Raw genomic sequence first — 11,831 nt, forward strand, 5'->3', positions numbered from 1 at the left:
CTCTCTCAAAGTATATTAGACAGGATCTATGAAGCTGAAAGCTTTATTGTATTTTAAGTGTCGTTTAAATCAAAATGTTTAGGAAGATGTGGAAGTGTGGCAATGCAGTTACTCAAGAGAAAAAAAAACACATGCATATTATTGTCACAGTAACTGAATAAATTTTTGGCATTGTAAACTATTTGTTTAATATATTTTAAAATCCCCTACTTTAAATATAATCTGAATAATAAATAATATCAGTGGCGCATCCTGTAAAGGCACTCTGCGTGGAGTGCTGGATGCGTTCTATAGCCTGGGTTCACAGGTTTGAATCCAGGCTATGTCATTGCAAACCGTGACACAGGGGGCAGCGCACAATTGGCCGAGGGAATACACGGATCACCGCACACTAGCAACCCCTGTGGCTGATAGGGCGCCTGCAGGTTTGCAGTGGGGCCATTCAGATCTGTGTTGTCCTCCACCACTATAGGTCTGGTGGCTTCGCTGTCAATCCGCAGTGAGAAAAATGATGGATTGGCAGGAGCACATTTCAGAGGACGCACGCTCCAGCCTCCATTTCCCGAGTCACCAGGGGGTTGCAGCGGTGAACCAGGATAAAAAAAAAATAATAATTGGGCATTCCAAATTGGGGCGAAAACCGGGGTAAAAAACATTGGCGATGACTGATTTAAAAAAAAAAAAACCTTTTTCCCACAAAAAAAATTCTGTTCGTTTTAAAATTAATATTTAATACTGTTCCAAATGAAAAATGCAGGTGTTGCAGAAATAGAAAAAAAATCATTGAGGAATGTACAAAACAAAAGGTCACTAATAAAGGCTTGGTTCTGTAAGTGAATTACAAAGCACTGTATGGATCCAGTAAGAGACCGACTGACTGATGCAATAGTGTTAAATCTGTCACTACAGATCAATTACTACTTAAAACAAATGTATTACAATATAGTTATACAGATTATATTCTTTTAGAATATGAGCGTTTTTTTTTTTTATTTTTTTTTTATTTTTTTTTACAAATGCTGTTGTATAATACTTGTATTATACAAGTGTATAATTCACACTAGAACAAAAAATGCTCTAGTGGAAATGTTTGTACATTTAGGAAAAAATCTTAACATACTTTTTTTTGCTTTTACCTAGGAAGCCCTAGTGTGTCCGATTCAAGGATGTTCCGAGAAGCCAGAGGCAGGGGAAGCAGCGAGCCTCATATCAAACGGCCCATGAATGCCTTCATGGTTTGGGCAAAAGATGAGAGGAGAAAAATTCTACAGGCCTTCCCTGACATGCACAACTCTAATATCAGCAAAATTCTGGGTAAGGCAACCCTAAACATGGTTTTCAGTGTAGACCAGAGAAACTTGATTGGCACTTTGTATGTTCTTTCCCGCAAGATCTTTTAAAAAGGGTTTTGTTCAACTGAACAAATGAGGAAATGCACATGTAGTCACATTTAAACTGATGGAAATTTGTTTTCAGCTTTCTTGAAGCAACTGGAGCAACTTAGTTACGGCCATTGGTTGTTACTTTATGCTGCTGACAACACTCTTTGCCAATTTCTTATCTGTATTAATCAAGTTTGTATAAAAAATAAATGGCAGCACCTGCGAAAAAAAAAAAGGTCAGATTACTATATTCCTGTAAGCAAGATTACATTGTGTAGCTAACAGTTAATGAATTGTTATGGAGAACAGGCTCCAACAATATGATACTTATTAATTATGCATTAAACAAGCACTTGAGTTAGTCTGGCATTTTATGCAGACCCCTGGGATTCCTTTTGACGTTTTAAAGAGCTTCTAAGCATTTTATAATACACTGAAATCTGGTTTTAATAAGCCACTACACTGAATTGTTAACATAGGGAATTTCCTATTACAATTTTGAGGGCAGCAGCGACATCTTTTTCTGGTTAAATATACAGTAGTTGGAATGAGTGTAAATTCATTGCAGATAGCACAAGTAGCAGAACGGGATGCGGTGCAGGGCAGTCCTGCCTTGCCTGTTGAAAACTCATTGTGTTTAATGAAGGGAGAGTTAACAAATGCACTGGGTCATAAGAAACCTCAGGGCAATGTTCACTGTGGAGAAAAATCAGATGTTGTATTTGTCAACCATAGTATTAAAACAAATGTACTGTCAGTGACACAACAGTTCCCAATTTAAAAGAAAAACAAAGAACACATATAAAAAAGACAAGGTACATTTTACTGCATCTAAGATGAAAAGCACCCCTTATTATTCTATGCATTTTGATACTCTGAGAAGTTTCTGGAATGAGTATTTGAAAACTACCTGTTACTGGAGTGGGGGCCAATAAGGAGGTAAATGTATCTTGAGAACCGTGCAAAAAGGCCACATGACCACATAACCACCCCCATGCTCTCAGTAAAGAGCTAAGATAACTCCAGGGTCTATTCACATAGAAAACTTTCATAAGGGTGTTTACCATAATGTCTGACTATATCTTTATTTATTTATTTATTTATTTCCAGGGTCTCGCTGGAAATCCATGACAAACTTAGAAAAGCAGCCTTACTATGAGGAACAGGCCAGGCTTAGCAAACAACATCTGGAGAAGTACCCCGACTACAAGTACAAGCCCAGGCCCAAGCGCACCTGCCTGGTGGATGGCAAGAAGCTAAGGATTGGGGAATACAAAACCATCATGCGCAATCGGCGCCAGGAGATGAGGCAGTACTTTACTGTTGGGTATGAACAACATCTTAATACCTGTAGATAGATAGAAAGGTATACATAGAGAATATATCACATGCTCTGAAGAACCTCGTACTGTAAAATATTGAAGGAATATCAGCTCACCCTAATTATTGCTGCCATTAAAAGTATTAAGATGCATGGTAGACATTTTGGTATATATTGAACTTAGTATTTTAATGAACAAAATAAAAATAAGATTGAAAAAAAAATAGCACTAAACTGAAAGCCCCTTATTATACAAAAGGTACAGTAGCACGTTAACAGGGAGGGGACTTCAGCCCTAATATCCATTCACCATAATGCATCATATTCATTAGCATTTTTGTTCACACCAACAGGCAACAAGGTCAGATTCCCATCAGCTCATCAGGAGTTGTGTACCCCGGAGCAATTGCAATGGCAGGGATGCCCTCCCCCCAGATCCCCTCAGAGCACTCCAGCATGTCGAGCAGCCCGGAGCCCAGCATTCCCGTCATCCAGAGCACTTACCTGCACAGCATGAAGACAGAGGAGACCCAGGTCAAGGAGGAGATACACATGGATGACAGCAACGGCAATGTGTATGATGACTTTGAGTACGAGGACGAAGACGCAGATTACGGCAGCGACAGTGAAAACCACATCGCTGCACAAGCTGACTGATGAGGGGGGTTCGCGGTCCAGGACTTTTTCAGCTCCACCGCTACCACCACCAACACAACCTCCACCTCTCCTCACCCACCCCGACACTGAAAGGATAACAGTCCCCCTTCTGATCTTTCTGGTGACCAGCGGCCAAGCACAATAACTTTGTCATACACTGACTGTTACTTAAACAAGAAAAAAAGTCTTAAACTAGTCAGGACTTCTGCTGAATTCAATACCTGTCTGCAAAGCAGGCTAAAGGAAAAAAAGAAAAAGCAGTTTATGTACTATGGGTCAAAAAATAAAGAAACAGAAAATAGGATGCCAGTAATTCAGCTGCTATACCCAAGCACTGAAGTCTTACCCTTTGACGTGTCTATTGAAAAACTTTTAAAACAGCTGTTTGTCCTACGACGTTCTATAATATCCTCACTCAGGTACACAGTGCCAACAAGTGGCTTGTGAATGTGTTTTGATGTTTTTGTGCAGTTTTTTTTTTTTTTTTTTTTTTTTGTAAAATACACCTGACAGAAAGATTTTAAAACGCCTCACGAGGAATTTATTTTCTTGATCTCCAATGAACTGTCGTCGCATCCTTTATTTCTGAGAACTTTCCCTCCATTCATTGCACACCGAAACCACATTTTATAGGAAGTGCCAAATTTGTACTAAGTATTGAAGATAGGTAACCTTTTTAATCCTCTATGTTTTAAGTTAGAACAGTGTTGTGTTTTAGACAATCCCATATGATCCTGGAGTACCAGCAACTTTGTGAATTTTTTTGTTTTGTTCTTGCTGTTGTTTTATTGTCTTTAAAGAAACTGTAGGTGCAGTTCTCAGGTGAAGAGAGAGACTTCTGAAACAAGAGAAATACATTTTCTTTTTAAAATTACGTCGATTTCTCTGGGTGTTATGGTACTAATAATGTGTTGGACCATTATTAGCAAGTCGGCGCTGGGGATGAAACTTCACCTGTTCCAATGCTCATTCGTGCATATCATCTGAAGTGTTTTATTTTGCGTTGAAATTTAACGCTGTAACAGTTGCACTTCTTGTGGAAGGACTTAAGCCGTGGTACTCACAATATGATGAAGCTGTGCCTCCGCTCTGCTGCAGAGATTATGGATCTTTCCTTTTAAAGCCTAAGGATCTACAACATGAAATGGAGTTCATATCAAATGATTCATATCATTAATCGTAGTTACTAAATATAAAAGTATTTGATGCTGGAAACCTGTCAAATATGGCTACCCCTTAAGGGTGCACTATGTTAAACATTTGTCTTTGGTTAAGACAGGGGTGTGGACACATGGTATGGACAGGGGGACATACTCCCATCCACTGATGTATTAGTACGTGGGGGGGTGTTTGGTGGGAACGGATATTGGTTCCGACGAAAGTAACCCCCAACCACGCTAACAAAAAAAAAAAAAAAAAACTGCCTCTCTGTTTTAATCATTACCTAGCATGCCAAACCAAGCAGACAGCTAAATAAACAATAAATGTTCCCTGAAATTAGTGCCCAGGTTAATAGAGCAAATATGTGGCATGCAGGAATGGTGCCTTCTGATTATTGGGGTAATATAGGGGTCTACCCAAAAGCTAGTCAGATCATGGCTGTCCAGCACAGGTTTTGGAAACACCAAGCCATGAAATAATGCCTGAGGGTAATTATATGCTTTCTTTTCCTCTAAGTGTTTATTTCGTACTTTGGAGGAAAAAATATCAATTTTTAGAAAGCTTATAAATATATAAAGTATATGTGTCTTCTATATGTCTCTGGTTTAAAAGAGGAGTCCCAACAGCCTAATACATTCTGGTAGCCAAATAATAAAGGCAATCTATATGGAAAAACACAAATCATGCATTCCATATTGGCACTTAATGTCTCGTAAATATGAAGCACCATTGTTCTGGAAGATAAAATGAAGAAGTCAAATAAAAAGTAAAGTCAGTCTAGGTCACATCCTCATAGATTAGCAGCTGGACATACAATGAGTGACAAAACTTCAATAGCACAAGTATTGGAGTAAGCATGCATTTTGGTTTACTTTAGTTGAATTTTCATTCCCATTGGTTTTGATGAAATTCTTTTTTCGGTGAACTCACTCTGCTATCAAAGCTTGGAGTAGCTGATCATATTCTGCATGTCAGTGTTTTGTTTGTATTTGAAGACTGTATTTTTTCAAATGAACTGCCTCTAGTGTAATAATATTATTAATAATAATAATTATAATAATGGTCAGCTGTTCTTAAGTTAGTAAGTTATGTATAATTTATTTCTCCATCTTTTTTTGGGTTTTTATTATCTTATGAATCCGCTCAGCAATGCAGCATTACTTGTAGCTGGTAGATATTTAAGCCTGTTGTTTAGATCTAAATGTAGTTTCCTTTTTTATGTATTGTTTTGGTCCTATTGATGTCATATTATTATTATTATTATTTTCTCAGAAGGAGTAAGTTAAATGAACTGCTGTTGCAAAGGAGAAAAATAACTTTTTCTCTCATCATTCATTTTCATTAACTTTCCCCAAGATTCAATTCCAATTTTGGCTCCGCTATCCATATAGTGGCTTTTAAAAAGTGGCAAATAACCAAACAAACAACAAAGTGGCAAATACATAATACAGATTGCATTATGAAGTGTTATCATTAGTAGTTTTTTTTTTGTTATTTGTACTTTTAAATTCTGCTGTAAGAATATGCGTGCCAAAATTAAAATGTAATCTTATTGTTAACTACGGTCATGTTAAATTCATTTCTTAAAGCACTCTGTGGACACGTTTTTTAAAAAAGTGTTTTGTATCAATTTATGTACAATGTGAAAAAAACAACACTTTTTTTTTTTTTTTTAAACAAAAATATATTGTTCCCCATTTTTGTGAACAAATCATTATTTTTGACTCTTCTGAGTGCCCCGCTCACATTTGCTGGGATATTACATGAAACACAGTGGAACTCCATTAGTAAAAACCCATGGCTACTGTGAACTCTTGAAACTCTATGAAAGTGCACTGCAATCTTGTATGTAAAAATAACATATGCTCAGAAGTCTGCAAACGTTTTCTTCTATTGCAGCCCCTTCAATATAACCCTTGTGTACTGTATATTAAAGGGTCTTTTATTGTGCATTAATATATATATATTATATTATATAGAACACCACCCATGTTAACATATAATTTCCTTTATATTAAATATACACATATTATATGTGTTTAATATATATCTAGAGCATATATATATATATATATTATATTATATATAGTATATATATTAATGACGTCCAATTATATACAACTTCCGTTACTGCAGAGTTTTCTTAATATATGTTTGATGCATTGAGCATCCTCTACAAAAAGCATATTCTTTTATTCTTTTTTACAATAAAACTAATGCGATAGCATTAACAGGCTAATCTAATTTGGTTGGTTTCTTTCAGTTGATGCTAATGAGGTTCCACTGGGTTTACCCTGCTATGAAAGGTGATATGTTTTATTTATGTAACTCTAGACCTAGCAAGACTACTTTGTTTTAGCTCCAGCGTGTGGTGACCTGCCAATCAGTAAACTTCAAGTCAGACAAGAAACGATATTGGAGGGTTTTCTTGGGTCTTGCACAACTATCAGTTTAACTCTTCTAGCAGGGGCATCAACATGTCATGATGTGATCTCCATCATTAGCACCTTCTCAGACTTGCTTATGTGGCAGTGTAAAATTCAAAGCAGGGTGGACCAAAATCAACAAAGTAGGGCTGCTATACAAAATTTATTGAAGTTAAAAGATATGCAATATCTGCTACCTGCTGATCTGGCATCTTATTGTGTATCTGGTTATTAGCTTCATTACCACTCTGCAAGATACAGGTCTGATTAACGGCTACACCCCTGCTTATTAGCCAGCAGTGACTCTAAACAATTATTAGACAACTCACTTGCCACCATCTCTGGCATGTTGTTTCATTACAAAAAAATAAAAAGAAAAGAAGTGACAATCAAAAAAAAAAAAAAAAAAACATGAGTGGAGCTTAAACAAAGTAAAATAATAAAAATACTTACCATCTCAACTTGAAATTTAAAATAAAGATAAAATATGTAAATATAACATAGAGTTATAGATTTATATTTTGTTCATAACACATAGTGTAATATAAGTTGTATATTTCATTTTTTGTTGATGTTATTCATGCCACAATAAAAGCAGGAGTTGATGTACTCTTTAAAAAAAAAAAAAAAAAAAAAAAAAAAAAAGATGTGGGTTGCCACCATCTGTTTTTGAGTTCACTTTTTCAGTATTATTGCCATTTAAGGCTATAATAAAAGACAACAATGTGTTCTGTAATCGGTAGTGTTTGGTGAATTTGTGCTGTATGGAACAATGTACACATGCATATACACTTCCCCAAAACTTTGATAGAAAAGGAAGCGCATGGCAACATGCAATTGGAACTGCTGGTGGCTTTACAAAGCAACCACTCAACACTGCAGCAGATACAGTATTAATTCTCAGAAAAAATACCATAGTGCTGTTTACACAGACTGGTCACACATGGCATTGTATCTACAGTATCATAGTCTTTATAGGTCTAATCATTGTAATTAGTGAACTGTAGTTCCCAAAACCAAATTACCAAGTAGTTTGACAGGCTGTGTAGCCATTTGTTTAAGAGACATAGTGTCACAGTTTCAAGGAGGCTGTAGTACCACTCTTACCTGGGTCTGCGGGTCAGTTTTGTGATGCAGTGGCAGGACAGAGCTGCAGAACCTCCATCCATGTTAGACCTGAAGATAATTGAACAGTTTTAAATCATCAATCCTAGCTAGTAACTCACACACCTTGTATAACATATTTAATTGCAAACCATAACTGTATCACTGCATTTCAATTTAGTTTCCACCCCCAAATGCATCACACACAAACACTTTCTCCATATACTGTAATGACTACTTGTTGGTGTTTTATACAATATGCCTTTTTCATTTATTGTATATTGAGTGAAAATGTACAAACTCCAGTACCAATATACAATATTTTATTGGCTACTTAATGGAATTACTTGAGATTCATTATTATACTTAATTATATGTAAGGCTTCTGTTTTTCAGGTTTTATTAATTCTATTTTTCGATGCTTATTTTTAGCTATTTTTAAATTTTATGTAAATCTTTTTTTTCAAGTCTTTTGTTTTTGATATTAGTGTTTTCGGTTACTTTCCAAAATGCTTGAGCGTTTTTTTGGGGGTTTTTTTCTGTCAAAATATGTATAGTAGTAACTCGACAGTACTTGCACACTTAAGTTGTACCTTCTTTCCTTTGCTGTCTTCCACAATGAAATCCCTCTGGCCACAGGTACTTTCTTCTGGGGTTTTTGTGTGTAGGCATTTTTGTACATTTTGCCACAATTCTGTTTTAAATCTTCCGTATCTTAACTGTGCTTTACATCACACTAACAAGCCTCCATCCTGATTGTAATTTTGTTTTGAATCTCTCAAGTGTAGTCTCCAATAGAAATGTAAGAATGTGCTGTCACTCAGTAGTTGGGGCGGGTTTAAAATATTCAGATCGAATTTATGATAGATACAAGTCAGGAAGATGGGACATTGCCCAGCAGCACTGGGAAATTTATTTATTATTATTTTTGTAATAGGTTTTATTTTTTTTAATGGGAAAAGGGTCAATGTGAATAGATTAACAATTTCCACAGTATTCTCAGTGTTTTCCGGTGTTTATTGGCTATCCACCAATTTCATTTTTTTTTTGTATTGGGGGTATCTGGTTTTATAGGTTCTAGGTCAGAAGCACTAATTATATAATAATAATACAAAGTTTACCAGCATGTTAATTGTGGTCTATAATTCACATACAGTTACAAGTTATAGTTAATACCTCTCGTGGTGTTACTGTACATCTTCCTGACCACATTTTTTTTACCATTTGTTTCTAAAACATGAATAAATACAGTTTAAAAAATGTAGTACACAAGCAGCAAAGTGTCATTAATAGTACATTCAAAGATCATCAAACCTTCAAAAATGTATGCAATGTTGTGACTAGTTGACCTGTTCGACTATTTTTTACCTCAACTATGTGACTCATATTAGTTGTCTCTACCCTTATTGTATATCATGGTGAAAGTATGGTAAAATGTATTAAGATGTAGTTAAACATAAGAAATGTTTGGACACCTTTTACCATAAGAAACGTTTAAAGGGTATAATATGAATAAAATAATGTACTGGCAGTGTTATTATGTTATTACAAGTAAATACACTATCAGTAGAAGCACTACTAAATGATGTAATTCTACACATACAACATGCACCCACATACAACTCTATAGCTGGTTCTAAATTCAGTAAAAAGTAGAGACCTTTTCCATATCACTTACACACTGTATAGTATCACATATTGCCTTGTATCCTGTTGAAGCTTTTCAGGGTGGATTTTAATTACAAATTTGTGGGTTTGTGGATAATTACGGTAGGGGCAACATTCTTAAAGCGAGAGCTCCAGAACTGTGCTTGCTGTTGTTTGTAATAAACATACAGGAAGTGATTATCTTTTTTAACACGTTTATTTAATTCCATTTGCTTTGTAAAGCAAAGAACAGCCTGGTATACAACACAAGAACACATTTTGATTAATTGTTCTTTAGTGTTATTTCAAATGGGCATCCCTTAGAGCTGCTATGATGACAAATGTATTAAAACAATTTGCTGATTAGACATTGCTTCTTTATAGTTTTGTACAGCCAGTGTTGGGCAAGTTACTGAAAAAAGTAACTTATTACATGTTACTCGTTTCTTCAGAAAAAAAATTATATGTCCTTTCTTATTCCTTAAAAAAGCAGCGCGTTATATTACTTGTAATATTTCTTTCTCTTGCCCTACGAAACAGTTGTTATGACTGTTGTTTACTATTTAACTGTATGTTTTGCAATTCATTTATTACATGTGTCAAATAGATTTTTAAAATGTTTGTAGTAAAACAAACAACTCTTAATAATTGACTGGATATAGTGAAATAGGAAATTGCAATCATTACAATACATGCAACTTTACGCCAATCATGAATGAACATTTAAAAAATGAAAATAAGTCTAAGTTACATAAAAGCTTTTTATAAGAGAATAGCAAGCAAATAGACGGCCTGCTTAGAGCAGGCCGTCCTCCCAAACTGAGCAACCGGGTAAGAAGGGCATTGGTCAGAGAAGCCACCAAGATGCCAATGACAACTTTGAAAGACCTACAGCGTTCCATGGCTGAGATGGGAGAAACTGTCCATGTGTCAACAATAGCTGAGGTACTCCACAAATCTTGCCTATATGGAAGAGTGGCAAAAAGGAAGCCATTTATAAAAAAAAAAGCCCAAGTAAAATCCCACTTGGAATTTGCAAAAAGGCATGTGGGAGACTGACAAGATGTGGGAAAAGATTCTGTGGTCTGGTGAAACAAAAATCAAACTATTTGGCCTAAATGCAAAGCGTTATGTCTGGCGCAAACCCAAAACAGCATATCACCCAGGTAACACTATCCCTACTGTTAAGCATGGTGGTGGCACCAGTATGCTTTTCATCGGCAGGGACTGGGAAGCTTGTCAGGGTAGAAGGCAAAATGGATGGAGTTAAATACAGGCAAATCCTTGAGGAAAATTTGTTTCAGTCTGCAAAAGACCTAAGACTGGGGCGGAGATTCACCTTTCAGCAGGACGATGACCCCAAGCATACAGCCAAAGCGACACTGGAGTGGCTTAAACAAGAAAGTGAATGACCTACAGTGGCACAGTCAAAGCCCAGACTTGAATCCGATTGAGAATTTGTGACAAGACTTGAAGATTGCTGTCCACAAAGGATCCACATCCAACTGGACAGAGCTTGAACAATTTTGCCAAGAAGAATGGATGAATATTACACGATCCAGATGTGCAAACCTGGTAGCGACTTACCCCAAAAGACTCACAGCTGTAATTGCTGCCAAAGGTGGTTCTATCAGGTACTGACTCAGGGGGGTGAATACTTATCTGACCAAGACATTTCATTTTTTTTTTTTCATTAACTGTTGTTTCACAATAAAAATTATCTTGCCTCTTCAAAGTGTTGAGTAGGTTGTGTAAATCAAAGGAAAAAAAATCCCATTTAAATGCATCAAGATTTGAGGTTGTAACACAACAAACCGTGAAAATGTCCAAGGAGGGTGAATACTTATTATAGGCACTGTAACTGTAATATTATTACTCCCGTCAATGCATTATATTACCTCGTTATTGAGAAAAGTAATATTATTACAGTAACATGTTACTTAAGTAACGAGTTACCCCAACTCTGTGAATGGCATATCTTAACCAATAATGTAAGTAGAATAATTGTACTGGGGCTGTACCATATACAATATGGCAAATATTTATTAAAAAATCCTCTTAAAATCATAATCCAGCTCTGTTATTTCTGATACAAATAAATCATCAGTCATTTACATCTATCATAGAGATGGA

The 11,831-nt window shown here is 35.9% G+C and overlaps 1 protein-coding gene across 6 annotated transcripts in view; it reads left to right on the forward strand.

Moving 5' to 3' along the window:
* Nucleotides 1–3,846, forward strand: part of LOC121319718 (transcription factor SOX-5-like) — a 243,556-nt gene extending 239,710 nt beyond the window's left edge. For all 6 annotated transcript variants that reach the window (XM_041257435.1, XM_041257434.1, XM_041257431.1 and 3 more), the window contains 3 exons: nucleotides 1,141–1,314; nucleotides 2,493–2,709; nucleotides 3,057–3,846. In XM_041257435.1, coding sequence (XP_041113369.1) covers nucleotides 1,141–1,314; nucleotides 2,493–2,709; nucleotides 3,057–3,360 — 695 coding nt within the window. In that variant the 3' untranslated portion in view covers nucleotides 3,361–3,846. The remainder of the gene's footprint in view (nucleotides 1–1,140; nucleotides 1,315–2,492; nucleotides 2,710–3,056) is intronic.
* The last annotated feature ends 7,985 nt before the right edge of the window (nucleotides 3,847–11,831 follow it).

The sequence above is a fragment of the Polyodon spathula genome, chromosome 8 (assembly GCF_017654505.1).
Source record: "Polyodon spathula isolate WHYD16114869_AA chromosome 8, ASM1765450v1, whole genome shotgun sequence".
Lineage (NCBI taxonomy): Eukaryota > Metazoa > Chordata > Actinopteri > Acipenseriformes > Polyodontidae > Polyodon > Polyodon spathula.